Here is a 15,498-nt window from a genome sequence, read left to right on the forward strand (position 1 = left end):
TCTTGAACTGTAATTAGAGGAAGGGTAGATTTGTACAGACGTCAACTCAATGCAAAAATTACGCAAAATGCAAGAGTCTGGATGATATAGATGAGGGCTAGTAGATGGAAAGGTAGTCTCCTACTTTCTCCATTTTAAGCAACATTTTACCCACTTTCATCTCTTTTTTCATACATCTGCATGTTGTCTTCTGTTTTTAAACCATCGATATACTCAAAGTGCTTGTTGGCTCACTGCCTAGGTTGGAATATTTCTAAGTGATCCATCCGGAACAAATATGTATTTTAAAGTCCCAGTAGAAGTAGCTTCTAAAATTTTCATTATTATTTGTCCATTGGGAAATGTATCAAACCTCTGTATGGTAGGTTAATTACATATCATTAGTCACTGATGCCACTGTTTACACTAGCTTGATGTCCTTATGTAAACAATCATGAAAGAGGGACAAACCATTTACTTGTTTTTCAACAAATTGTAAATTCATGGCATGCTGACAGGGTGTGCCCAGTAGCAAGTGCAACAATATGTTGAAGTGGCTGACTATACAGATGAGAAACAGGTATATATTTTAGATTTTCCTCATTAAAACAACTTTACCAGGTGTTTGTCTACTCGGAAAAACAATTAAGCTGCTGCTTGTAATTCAATAAATTGCAAAAAAAAAAAAAAAAAAAAGCTAAAAAGAGTGTGAAAGTTTGTTATTGTAAATACACATTTTCAGAATTTTTGGCAATTTATTGATTTAGAAACATGGACTTTTAAAAATAGATGATGTTACAGTTTGATATTATTTTTTTAAGGAGAAAAAAAGATTATTTTAGATGTTAAAAATCCAAAAGAGATACCCACGTCTTATCTATTTACCACTTTGAACTTACGAAAACAACTAAATTTTTCAACAGATCAATCTTAGGTACAAGTATGGCCACTGGGGCTTCGATGTTAAAGTAATTGAAAGAATGTACTTGAACATGAATAACATGAACTCTAGTCTATAAACAATTTCAGAACAGTGGGTTGCAAAATGTACATTTTAGATATTAATGATTAAATAAGATTAAGCTTTTTGGCAAATAAGACTTGTAAATTACCCTCTGAGGCTAATAATACATTTTAATCGCTAGCCTGTGAGGGCCTTTCCCAGACAGTTACATTTATGGAATTACCCTGCTAGTAATGTTAATTGCTGTGAGGGTTTTTCCCAGACAGTTACATTAACTGAGCAAACAAAATTCATCAGCTTAGATTAAATGTTTACCCAGTAAATTAATGCTTTTTGGTCTGGCCAATTATTGACATGTTTGATGTATAGATAATATGATGGAGGAGTTTGATACTAACTTGTTTCCACGGATACTAGAATTTGTCACAAACAGTAAATGAGGTTCAAATCGTAAAAATGCCAGGGTTTCAATCTGTGTTTTTAAAATAGTTGTGCAGTAACTTGAATTTTCATTTTGTTTTGATATTGAAAATGCAAAGTTGTATTGCATTAATCAGTATATCAATTCATGTAATCATTTTAACATAAGAAGATTTTTAAAAAATCAATCTTTATATAGGATATGTGGAATTCTTAACTCTTCGCCCACAAGAAATATGTATGTATGTGGCATTCATTTTTGACCATTATCACCCACAATTCATTTTATGGAAACTCAATACAAGTATTAAAGTTTTCTGTATTTCCTAATAGTATTTTTTACAGCAAATATTTTGAAGTAAATGAAATAAATATCATTTTTTTTCTATGCAGGCCAACAGACAGAACAGGAGAAGATCTAGATATTATCTATTCCAGACTTAAAGATGTAAAGGCCTTTGAGAGATTTCATCCTCACTTGTTGCAAAAGATTTGTTCCTATGGTTACTATGAGGACCTTGATAAGGGAATTACCTGTAAGTAATATAGATACTTTTATCATTTTCAGATAAGGATGAAGAAGGTGCCTAAGGGAATGAGTTCATTAAAATTGCAAATATTAAAAGCTGCCATATTGAGAAAAATAAGAATATTAAGCAGTCTTGTTGAAATAATGTGAAATTTCTTGCTGGATTTCATAATATTTTTCATTGACCATTGTGAATTCTACTTTGTTGTACACATTCCAAACTTTACTGTATCCTGTATTTTTCAAAGGCATCTTCCACTTGGATTGTTACAAAGTTAACAAAAAATAAATGCCAAGATTTATAAACCTGGGAACCATGTTACATGTAATTGTGTTTTACAAATTTCAAGTTAAACTTACAAATTAGTTGTTGTGGGGCATAACGATGATTTGTCAATGTTTTTGTTAAGGATGGTAAGCAGGTCTAATCTACCTGAGTTCCCCAGACATTTTTCCAGGGTTTCTTACCAGTACTTTGTCATGGATAGTAAAGTAGAGAAAATGTACCTAGTTCCCCTGTCCCATTTTATCAGTGTTCCAAGATTTATGGTACAGCATTTTGGAAACTATGCCAGTTTTAACATTTTCCCACTTTCTGTTAACCGGGTTCCCAACCTTAGCAAAAACATGGTTCCTTCAGTCTAGGACTGTTTTTGGGACTCAACGAAATGAAGAAAATTGTACTAACATTGGATTGTGAATGTTAGAATATGCATGTTACATGTAGGTTATTGGTCGTGACATGTTGTACAGGTTTTATAAGTAACTGAGGCAAAATCTCTGTAAAGGCTCAGGGCCCCTAAGAACCTCAGATAAGTCTCATTTTGAAAGCTGGCGTACTTGTACCCAAAGTGTGGAAATTTGGTGAACAAATTATATTTTGGTGTTTGCAAAGTGTAAAAATTTGGTTGACATTTTATTTTTGGCAGTGTTCCGTCAAGGAGACATTGGTACAAATTGGTATGCAGTCCTGACAGGAACAGTGGATGTCAACGTGTCGGAGACAGGGGATCCAAAGGTAAGTAAATTATGAATTACTAGTATACATTTGGTTAAAGCATTATATGATTATACACAGCTGAGCAATATTAAAGTACACTCTATAGTCTGAAGTTACTATAAAAAAACATAGTAACTAAACCATGCCCATAGAATCTAAGGTTCAGCATACAATGAGGCATGTTTATCATAACATTTGAAAATAGGGACAAAAGTAAACATAACAACCATAACCATGCCCATAGAAACTAAGGTCCAGTGTGTAATGATGCAAGCAATAACTTGAACACAGAAACAAAAAATAATGCAATGAAAACCTGAAATGCCTATGGGAGGTGATCTTATTCAAGATAGAGGTAATCACCTGTGTTGCCCCTGGATGTCCAAAACTGCCCTTGCAAACCCTTGCCTGCCCGTGGAATATTCATGATATTATCACTACTGTGTTGTCGCAGGTGAAGTCGTTTAGTTGAATACAAGGTGTCAATGGGGATAACAAAAGGGATCACTGCCGGGCAAATGTGTGGCATTGCGGGCAAAACTGTGTTTACCTTTGGAAAGCATTTCCAATCAAACTTTGCAAGCCATGATTAGTAAAAATTACGAAACGAAGTGGTACTACATGAATGTCAAAATTTCATGAATAACAAGACTAAATTGACTACGCAAAACCATTCCACATGAGGTATCAATAAGCTGCTAGCTAGCTATACAATCACCAGTCTTAAAATTTGAGTCACGGATACGTCAGCTGAATTTGAGCATATTGAGAATAGAAAGACAAATTAAGACAAACCTCTTAGATTTCTAATACTTGATCTAATATTGGGCATTTAGGAATGTTCCTGTACTTGTGGATAAAAAAAAATGAATATTCTTTTAGAAAATATTTTATATGTAAAACAAGTTTGTTATCGGCGATATAAATGTCAAAACCGTATTTCTATATCATGACCCCATAACGTTACTTCAACCAACCTGGATATGTATGCTGGCTTTTCAACACAGTGTAACCATTTCTAACTTACGATGGTTGGTGATGCCTTTATACTCAATGTAACGTTACATTTAATCTTGCTAACAGACGTAAGTTACAGTGTATAAAAATGGTATAAAAATGTACGACGCTGCGATTTCTGTACATCAAAAGAAATATGGTGGCTGCGAGTCAAATATGTTTTGTTTTGGGAAAAGTCGGGGGCTCTCGTTGATTCACCTCTGTGGTGAACAACTTTGATTTTTTCCTCACCATTTGACATTTTCTTTCACACTTGTGACAGTGGCGAATGGGTAGCGCGAGAACAGGAACCTCACTATTTTGAACTGCATTCTGGTTAAAACTTTCGTGTACATTTTTGTTGTAGTCTTCCTGTCTGTGTATGAAAGTGGTATAACACATTGAACCAAACAATTAATTCTTTCACACAATGTTCAGAATCATGACAATAGATGTTTACATATGTTATATAACTGCGGGCAGTGTGGGCAGATGGTTACTATATGAACAGCTGTCATAAAATATTCACACTTCATTATTGCCATTTCAAGGGTTTGGAAGGGCGGGCAAGGGTGGTTTTGGACACCGGGGGGGGGGGGGGGGGGGCAACACAGGTGATTACCTCCGTCTTGAATTTGATAATCTCCCTATAGAAACTAATGTTCAGCATGTAATGAGGCAGGCCTACCCTATCATTTGAAAATTCGCCAAAATAAACTTAGCAAACGTAACTATATTCTTAGAAACCAGACTAAGTGTGTAATGTGGAGTAGAAGCATTTTATAATGGGAACAAAAGCATGACAACCATAACCATGCCCATAGAATCCAGGGTTCATTGTATAATGTGGAGTATAGCATTTTCAAAAAAGGGACGACAACCCCCCCCCCCCCCCCCCCCCCAAAAAAAAAAAAAAAAAAAATTGTAATTATGACCATAGAAACAGGTTATATACAAAGGAATTTAAATATGGGCTAGACACATATGATTATGGGTAAACATCAATTTAATTTACTATTAAAAATTCCTTGCAACCAAGATACTCATCACCCCTGCAAATGGACTTTATTGTCGCTCTTGAATGAACAATAGCATTGATATCAGCATGCATGTAGTCATATGTACTAGTACACAATTGGTGTTAGTTCAATACTTGTTAGATATGCATGTAGTCCTACCCACATCTACGTGATGTATGTAATATTACACAAAGAAATCAATTTCTTAGAAGCGTCCAAGCATACAATTCATTGATCATTCTTATTATCATTATAGGATGCCGTCACAATCTGTACCTTGGGAATGGGTACTGCGTTTGGGGAGTCTGTACTGACTGACACACCACGTCATGCCACTGTCATTACAACAGAGTATTGCGAGTTTCTTCGCATTGAGCAAAAGGATTTCAGGGCCTTGTGGGAGGTAAGTGTCTGCATTATGGGTGTTGTAATGTGACATTTTGCTATGTATTTACTATACCAAGATTTCCATAGAATGTTGTATGTACTAAAGCATTATTATTATTACTATTATTATTATTATTATTATTATAAATAAATGTCATGGTGAGGTAGGTGATGAAAGAAATGGGAGAAGGTGGAAACAAACAACTAAGAGATATTCAGAAGAATGGAGAGGGGGACAGAAATTTGTGTGTTCAAGAATTCAAGATTTAATAATTTAATGATTCAATGATTTAATGATTCAAGATTTAATGGGTATGGTTAGTTGTCTTGACAGTTCTTGGCCCTACAGAAAATGAATGTTCTTTTTCAGGAATGTGCGATGAAGAGAAACGTGTTTTGAAATAAAATAGTTATAGTCTTTGCCATTATCATTTTTAATGTTTTGCTTATTTTAAAAGCTGTTCTAACTGGACTGTGTTTGTTAGGTATGATGACTTAATTGTAATGTACAATTTGAACAGTGTTGAATCACCTTTCGGTAATACAGTATTTGCATAGTTGCATGACTTTTAGATCTTTCCACGCATAATTTAACTGTTAAGAACTTGTGGTATGTCGTTCTGTTGCATAACATTTAGATATACAGTCAGGTGGTGACGTCCGATTGCATTTATTGATTGGGACTGTTGTACTGTTACTATGACTGCTAGTTATGGATAAAAATGACCTTTAATTAACATGCTCAATGGTCTAATTATTTGAATTTGATAATTTTCAGAAAATATGTTTTGGGTGTGTGATCGAAAAAAAATAATAATCCAGTTGCAGCTAGTGCAGACATATATTCAGTGAATTAAGACAAAGGCTACACTACAAAATGTAACAGTTAGCAGGCAGCCAAATGATCAAGATTTCAAACCTGTTTCAAAATTTAGGAATGTTTTATTAATTAAAATACTGATTTGCATGTGGATTAACCATTAGCATACTCATTTGCATATTTTGCGTGCCATTTGTGATGAATTCTAGGTATGGAAACAGTCGTATACATATAAAATTTGCTAGTACTTTATAGTATATGCTCTTTCCAGAGAGTGTGAATTGAAGTTAATATTTTATAGACAACATGGGCAGATACACTGTAGTAGTAACTATAACATTGCAAATGTAGTGTGTGGTGTGATACACATAGTGCAATAATGTAGAGACTTTGTGTTGTTGAATACACTGGTAACCCAACGTTCATCTAGTCCATTAGATATCAAATATTAAACTATAGATGGTGTGATAAACAAATATCAGCCAAAAAATAAGCCGCCTGTAGAGCATTGTTGAATAATTTGCCAGTATACTTAGCTATTGCAGTAGTAGCTGGATTCCCACTTTACATATTACTCTACCTCAACAGTTCATCTAATCCATCAGATATCAAATATTCAACTATATAGATGGTGTGATAAGGCCAAATTAAAAAAAAAGTTGTTTGGTTCCTGTTACCTGACCCCACCTAGTTTTTCACGCCGACCCTAAACTTTTTTTACGTATTCGAGAAAAATAATAATAAAATCACGAAAATCGTGAAGTCTCACAAGAAATAGTGGGTGCAGAAACTGACATCAACTTAAAAAGACAATATAAAACTATTCTTCCGATCTGTAAATGGCTGTACATCTGATAGGAAGAAATAAACAACACAGAGCTGAGACCATGGAAAACCTGAACTAGACACTCACACATATATTAAAATAAGATAAAAAATCTACCTACCCCACCTATTTTAAAATTGAATGTAATCAGAACCACACAATTTTTTTTTTTACCCCTAAGCAAATATCAATCAAGAAATATAGCTGCCTGTAGAGCATTGTTGAATACATTATCAACATAGTTAGTATTTGAAATAGTAACAGAATTTCCACTTTTAGACATTACTGTACCTCAGCAGTTCATCTAATCCATCAAATATCAAATATCAAATAATCAAATATAGATCATGTGATAAGCAAATACCTGCTGAGGAATAATAGCTGACTTTAGAGCATTGTTGAATAAATTGTCAACCTAGTTAGTAATCGAAATAGTAGCTGGATTTCTACTTTACACATTACTGTGTAGCACAGTTTATCTAGTCCAGCAAATGTCAAATATTGATCTATAGATGGTATGATAAGCAAATATGAGCTGAGAAATACAGCTGCCATTTGAACGTCGTTGAATGCATTGTCAATTTGTCAAGCTAGTAGTAGAGACTTAGCATTGTTGAATACATTGTCAACTTATTTAGAATTGCAATAGTAGCAGAATTCTTACTGTATACATTACTCTACAACAGTTCATCCATGTTGACTTATCAAGGAATGGGTTTGTGTTTCCACTCCTACCCAACCCTTGGGGAGAGAATGATGTATATCAAAATCTGCCCTCTTGCAGTCAGAAGATGTAATTCATATAGTCCTTCAATATAAAATATTCAACAACAGATTGGTATGATAAAAAATTATATATTAGCTGAGAATGGTTGAATACACTGCTAAGCAAGTTTGTAATTGCAATTGTTGCATGACTTCCACTGTACATGCCCCTAGCACATTTCATCTAGTCCATCAAATATCAAATATTCAACTATAGATTGATATGATAAGCAGAGAAATATAGCTGCCTTTAGAGCAATGTTGAATATGCTGGAAAGCAAGTTTATAATTGTTGTAGGATTCCCACAGTATGCACTATTGTAGCACAGTTCATCTAGTCCATCAAATATCAAATATTCAACTATACATGGTATGATAAGCAAATGTCTACTGAGAAATCCTGTAAATCTAAATATTGTTGCCACTAGAAAACTTTGCATTTTTGCAGTCTTCAGCTACATGTAGTTCGCGAAGAATAATTTTTACTAATTACCAGATTCAGGTTCATTGTATTCATGTATAAGATAGCATGTTAGTCACTACATATTATTGCGTTTTTGTTTTCCTGTGAAATAAGTGAAACAATTTTTTTCCAGGTTTAGCTTCCAATAGAGCAATGAAGCAGTTTAACTTCTATCTAATGTTTATGTATAAGTACAGCAAACTATTTATATCGTAGACTGACAGCTAGATGTACAACTCGGTCCTAATCTAATTACACTCATGAATTATTTTTCCACGGACATCATTGCTGTGAATTGTTTTCAATTAAAGTTAACTGTTTGATTAGGGTTTGGGTTTGAAATGAGATTACTTGACTATTCTGTCCATCATGCTCATTTACAAGGCATTCTCTAATGGAGTCGTCGTATGCCCACACTGATCTGCAGTTTAATTTACGTATAAGTGTAACAAATGAAAGCAATCTAGCCATGGATGGATCTACAAGAAAGATTGTTAATCATTTTACCTTTGTTACTGTACATTTCATACCTTTGTGATTGTACATTTCATACCTTTGTGATCATACATTTTCAATTACCAACCATCAAACTATTGGATAATACATTTCTAATTTTATAATTATACAGCATCTAATACTTGGATTCGTGTTCATTTTACAGCACACAAGCAGTTAAATTCTATGCTAATTTGATTTTGTTACTCAAGACTGTCATTTCAGAATTCATGATGATTGACATTTCATTCATGACTTGTAAGATCATTCCAGTTCATATTCTTTTGAAGACAAGATGCCATCGCGTGTTCCCTTCTTTACTTCATAATGTAGACCAAAAAACTCTTGTGACAACTAACTACTCCTATTAACCTGTCTTTTTTAGACTGGTACAACTTGACAACAATAAGACCATACCAAATGAAGGGGTGACTGTACTGTATGACCAAGTGTTATGTTTTGCTCTTTCCACAGAGAAATAAACAGTTCATGGAAGGAATGATAAATTCTAACCCAGTGCCTGTGTACTCTAGCAATATATGTACAAACAGCTTCCAAGAACAAGGTATAATTGTATTCATGTTATTTGGACTGTCTATGTTATTCAGTAGCATTCTTGCATTAACAGTAATTGAGTAAGTGGCTCACTGCATCTGTAAATTATATTATGTACAGGCACTCACTTCTGTGGTCCTTAGGGTATTTAGGTAGACATTGAAGTTGTCAGTCGAGCATTCAGTTGTATAATGTTTGTGTGTGTGTTCAATTGTAATGAGTGCATGTGTATGTATGTATGTATGTATGTATGTATGTATGTATGTATGTATGTATGTGTGTGCATATATGCATATACATGCATCTATGTGTTTGTGGCTACATGTGTGTGTGTGTGTGTTTGCATATATGCGTGACATGCGTCTGTGTGTTTGTGGCTACATGTGTGTGTGTATGTGTGTGTGTGTGCGTGTTTGCATATATGCGTGACATGCGTCTGTGTGTTTGTGGCTACATGTGTGTGTGTGTGTGTGTTAAAATTTGCATATATGCATATACAGCGTCTGTGTGTTTGTGGCTACATGTGTGCATGTGTACGTAAGTGTGTGTTTGCATATATGCATATACATGCATCTGTGTTTGTGGCTACATGTGTGCATGACTTTGTGTATATATGTGTGTGTGTGTGTATGTGCATACATGCCTGCATACGTACGTATGTACGTACGTACGTACGTACGTACGTACGTACAAGCATAAGATTTTCTGTGTACATGTATGTGTGTATGTGTCAGTTATGCTTTTATTTTATTTGATGTTCAAAATCTCTTGGGAGGATCCCTCCATAATCTGGGTAAGAACTTGTTGGTTGATTACGTGCAGTATTTGACAAATTGACAATTTGTAATTGGGAGTATGGAGGCATCCATATACAATATTTCTGTAAATTTCACTTTATCAGGGGAATACTATTAATATTACAAAGAAAATGGTTCATTTGCTTTGAACATTTTATGTTTAAACTATACCTGATTTTACTCCAGCTCACTTTTTGCCCCATGGTGATATGTTAATTTCCACTAATAGCTTCATATACATAATTGCTCTGTTGTTCTCATTGTATGCCAGGATGCACTTTCGTAAAATGTTTGTCATTTGTGTAGGTTGGGGAGTAGAAGGTACAGTGGGGATGAGATGGGTAAGATCTTGCATTTCTTCATTTTACATTTTGTTTTTCATTGATAAACAATGCATAACTTTTTTTGTTTTGATTTTTTCAGACTCATACGATTCTCCAGCTCTTAGTCGACGGGAACTGTCAGAAGACCGGGGATCCCCACAGTTGGGAAGACTATCCAGGGATAGTCCGTCAAATAGCATAGAAATGCTTCCCAAACAGCTTTCGCAGGTAAATAACATGGGCACTTGTAGATCGCCTTGGTAACAACAACAAAATTATCAAAAAAGGACGAAAATCTAGGAAGATGTGTTTGTAATATTACTATCAATATATGTCAATTGTGAAGTTGAATAACTAAAATTGTGATGAAAAATACATTTTTATGTGGGCTCAGTTTAAATCTCGCTTCCATCAATATTTGAACCTATTTTCATGTGCTCATCAGAAAGCTGTAACATTACAGTCATCATTTGAAAAGTCTAATTTCGGTTACCAAGGAAACAAATACAGGGTCCATTTTCTTATCATTGTGCTTTTTACATGAATTGAATTTAATATTTCACAGAGGATTGTCAGTTTTCTCACACCCTTTATGCATTTATATTGTCAAACTTGAAGCAGGTTTGTGATGTATAAACACATATTAAATTACTTTCCAATGAATGTATAGACCATATGAATAGTTTAGTGCCATGTATTGTCATGAAAGACAACATTTTACTGCAATGTATTGATATAATGATATGAGCTCAAAGGATGTCAAACTCAATGCAATCACTAAAAAAAACATTGAATATGGATAAGGCTATATTTTTATGTGAAACCAAATCAACCATGAATTTATGCTAGCAAATTATATGATTTTTGATATAATGAGAAAATTTGAATGAAACAATAATTGCAGTCTAATGATTTCCATAATTTTACTTAGACTAGAAAGCAAGAGGCGTTTTGTGTCATATTTTCTCTCTTCTTGTTTTTCCAATTCATTGCCCAATCCTTCATTTTGAAGGTCTAAAGATGAGAAACAACATAAAATAAAAGAGTTGCCTCAGGCATGGTTCTCCCCAGGATATCATTGAAATTATCGAGTAATGGTTACCACCCTTTAGATTTCTACAAAATGGCAGATTTATTTATACATTTAGCAATTTCTGATTTTAGTGTAAGTTTTTTAGCATTTAATCGCCCTCCTTTGGGAGTTTTCTTGTAATAAGGCTTCCTCTGAATTCCTCATCAACGTGTTTGAATATTCAAAATCATGGTTTTTAGCCTGCAGTGTACTATATCAGGTGTAGGTGATTTTGAGAGGCAGAGGTCGTTGCTATAGTGATTCTGAGTGATGTTGATTTCTAGGTCAGTGATAGTTCAATGGCAGTGTAGACAATGTAATACCAAATTCACGAATCTCAAAATTATGACTTTCTGGGGAAAAAATATGTGTTTTTTTTATTCAGAGATCTAATTTCATGATATTATTGTCGGAATGATTTGTGCATGCAGAAAGAAAAGAATAATTTGAAAATAGTCAAAATTTGGTAGTGTTTATATAATGATATTGATAATACTACAATAGAATGAAATTGTTTTTTCACTGGTAATGTTTCCCATTTTGTCATAAATATCAAATCATATGAATATTACGTTCAATATTGCACAATAACAGATATTATTGTATGATATGTATTTATTGCAAGGGTGTTGCAGTCATATTAAAATAGTGTTTGACCCTCAAATACGACTGTACCAGATAACAGCATTAGAGTTAGAACATGATATGTTTCCAGAATTCTTTTTGTGTATGTTGTGCATTGCCAAAACGCATTAATGTAGAAATTTTGATGTACACCACCAAATGTTATATATTACCTGTAAAGGAACATTGTGCCAAAAAAAAATTGGTTTTGTCAAATTGTGTGATTACTTGATTTGCTGTTACACATGTAGGTGTGTTGCATCATGGCTGTCATGTTGCCTCACAGCAAAGCAGGCAAACAGACAGTGTGACAAAGCACTTTGTTACATGGAATAATGGGCACAGTGCTTTGCAAAAGTGATATATTACTTTTGGTTTTATTTTACTTTTATGAAAAACAAAGTAGCATTTTTTTTTTGTATGTGAAAACATGTTAATAATACATGCTTAACACAGACAGGTAAGTGTTTTTATCAGCTGGACATAAAAACTTGGTGCCTTCATTTTTAGGACATTTGAAGAAAAAAAAATGGCTTCCATATTGTATGACTATATGTAAACAAAAATTGAGCCTAGATTTTTATACACATATTTTAAAAACAAAAATGATTTTAACTTATGTATGTCCATTCCTCTTTTATTTTTTTTCCATTTCTCAACTTGCATAAATGTACAATGTATGTACATACATGCACGAAAATATATTTTAGCAGACCAACCATAAAGCTCCTCCTCCTCCTCTTCCCAGAGGGCGTCGATTGACAACCACCATTAGTCCTACTCCCAATAGTCAGAGTTCATACAGAGTAGCCATTTATTTGGTAAGAGCACAGCTAGTCTGTGTTAGTTAATCGATGGGTTACTCATATAATGTTTTGCAATTTGATTTCCCTTCCCCCCGTGACTATCTTTTCAGTTGTGTTTCTTTGGTAATGTCTTCGTTCTATTTCTCCAACATTTCTTCCTCGTGGGTACGGCATCTGACCTCCACTGGCTGTGCTCTTGCTTTTTGACCCCTCCCCCTCCCCTCCCCAATCTATTTTCATTCTTTGACCCCTGTCTGTTTTACCTATGTTTATATAACACCATAAAATCACCTGAAATATTTGTTTGCGTAGTTTTTTTTTGTGATGGTTTGCAGTCATGTGTCACTGTTTTTTTTTGTTCCCAACAAGCAGCCTGTCCCCTTTCCTGATTTTGCACTCCAAGAGTTGATATGTTTAAATGCACACCATTTTCCTGTCGGCCATTTTGTTTGCTTAATTCTGTTTGTTTCTGATAATTTTGCTGTTCTTCATTGCTGTGGTTGTGTTCTTTTTTGCTGTAACTGTAGACAACGTAGGAATTTTATTAAAAAGGTAGTGTCAGACATTTGTAAAAAGAGCAACTATAGTCATAAAATGAAAGAAAAAAAAGATAAAGACTTCCATGCACAATTTAGGATAGAATCTGAGAGAGGATCAGGCTATAGTGCAATAGTCACGATTGCACACCACACAAAAAAACTACAATAAAAAGATGCACTTGTCAATCACTGAATTATATTGCCCATAAATTTTTGTTGATTCAGCTTGTGATTTGGAATATGTCTTGATTATTTACTTTCTTTTTTTATCAGTATGTAGGTAATAACACTTTGTAACTTAAAATGATTAAATGAGGGGACATGTGGTGTGTGTGTGTGTGTGTGTGTGTGTGTGTTGTTCTTATACATGCATGATGAAGTTTTGACAAATTTGAAGACCATATTGATGTTTTGTAAAGTTTCGATGTGCCTTGCATAATATTTATCAAATTTTGCATAAATTATCCATTTGATCTCATTTGCTCATCAGATTTGCATAAATTATTTTAAATTATATAAATTATCATTTTGATACTCGTCATCTCGAGGACTATTTTATCAATAGAGAAACTGACTATTAAAATCAACTAAAAGTCTCAAAAACAATTTTGTAAAAATTGATAGGATATGAGTATTAACTGCGTGGTCCTCTCTCAGAGACAGAAAAAGTAGTTAATGTGTAGTGTGTAGATAGTTCACCTACAAGACACGCCAAACCAACTAGAACTAGACCTGACCTGGGTCAAAGGTCAACACTGTGTTGCACAAAGTAGACAAATCTCTATATACTTGCATGTGGTAAATTTAGTGTCGTGTATGAAAACTGTGTAAATTTGTAAATCTGTCTAAATATTACATCTTGTAGAAAACTTGTCTTTTCTTCCTTCCTTCTGACTTGTATAAAATATAAATTCATCTTGCAAAGGAGGATAAGTAAATGCCTAATAAGCTAGCTAAAATAAGTCACGAGCAAATAAGTTTAAATTGAAGTGTGGTCAAAAAAGAGTGACTAAATTAATTTGGAAAAATTTTGGCATAAAAAAATGCCTTTGTCAGAATTCAATTTTCAATGGGGTAGTTTTCATATAAATGCATGCAATGTTAAACATAGTGTGAAAATACCCCCATTGAAGTTTGCATTCTGGTAAAAGTTTGTGGAAAAAAAGCAGTAAGTACATTGTCATTAAAGCACTAAGCCTCTTTGTGGTGTAGCATATGTACACTCTCCCCCAAGAGGCCGTGCTTATTTGGCTAATGTAGATTCATGACTGGCAAATGTAGTTAAGAAGGAAAGATTTAGTCAGGCTCGTGACAAATGTAAACCAAGCTTCCTGCCACTGTTCCACTTACCCAAATCTTTTTGGTTACCATGAGGGAAAGAAATTAGGTTCAGTAAATCTCCCAGATGTCATATATTCTGTTTATGTTTAAATGCTAATTTACGCAATTCTTAAATGGTTTAGGTTGTGTAGTATCAGAATCTTATAATGTTTGTGGTCAAACTTTGACCCAAAATGTTCAACATGTTCATGTATACCTCTGACATGCATGGGCTGATTTCAACCAAACCTGGCACAAATGTCTGATACTGTAGTTCACATATGCACATCACTTTGCTTCATGACCTTTGCTGTAATGACCAAATGGTGGCCATGTTTGTTGGAAAAGTTCGGCATGAATTAGTAAAGTTGACATGGGGACCAGTCCTTGACGAAAACCTGTTAATTCACACCTTGTATTTTCATGGGTATTTGAGAAAACAACAACTTCTGGCTTTGTAAGTCTAAATGTATGTGTGTGTCATGTAGTGACGTGATATTCTTATGCAAATCAATTATGCAAATGTTATGTAAATGACCCACAACTCAAACAATTCTATGGGGAGAAGCCTGCTGCTCATGTAAAAGCTGGTAAAGATTTTCTCAAGAAGTAAAAAAATTAAAAGTTCGAAGAACATACTCTCTTAAGAACCAACATTGACAATGGAAAAGTGATCACAAATGTTAGAAAGTTTCTCAGTTACCATTAGTTCAGATGGAGTGTGTGTGTGTGTGTGTGTGTGTGTGTGTGTGTGCGCGCGTGTGTGCATGCACGTGTGTGTGTGTGGCAGTAGGGGTGT

General features: G+C 34.2%; 1 protein-coding gene across 1 annotated transcript in view; it reads left to right on the forward strand.

The window, feature by feature from the left end:
- Positions 1 to 524: 524 nt before the first annotated feature.
- The window catches only part of LOC144434187 (rap guanine nucleotide exchange factor 4-like), a 42,783-nt gene continuing 27,809 nt past the window's right edge, over positions 525 to 15,498 (forward strand). The window contains exons 1-7 of the mRNA XM_078122641.1: positions 525 to 559; positions 1,757 to 1,899; positions 2,822 to 2,910; positions 5,164 to 5,334; positions 9,138 to 9,228; positions 10,439 to 10,566; positions 12,745 to 12,855. Of these exons, the coding sequence (XP_077978767.1) occupies positions 525 to 559; positions 1,757 to 1,899; positions 2,822 to 2,910; positions 5,164 to 5,334; positions 9,138 to 9,228; positions 10,439 to 10,566; positions 12,745 to 12,855 (768 nt within the window). The remainder of the gene's footprint in view (positions 560 to 1,756; positions 1,900 to 2,821; positions 2,911 to 5,163; positions 5,335 to 9,137; positions 9,229 to 10,438; positions 10,567 to 12,744; positions 12,856 to 15,498) is intronic.

This window comes from Glandiceps talaboti, chromosome 4 (assembly GCF_964340395.1).
Source record: "Glandiceps talaboti chromosome 4, keGlaTala1.1, whole genome shotgun sequence".
In the NCBI taxonomy this organism is placed as follows: domain Eukaryota; kingdom Metazoa; phylum Hemichordata; class Enteropneusta; family Spengelidae; genus Glandiceps; species Glandiceps talaboti.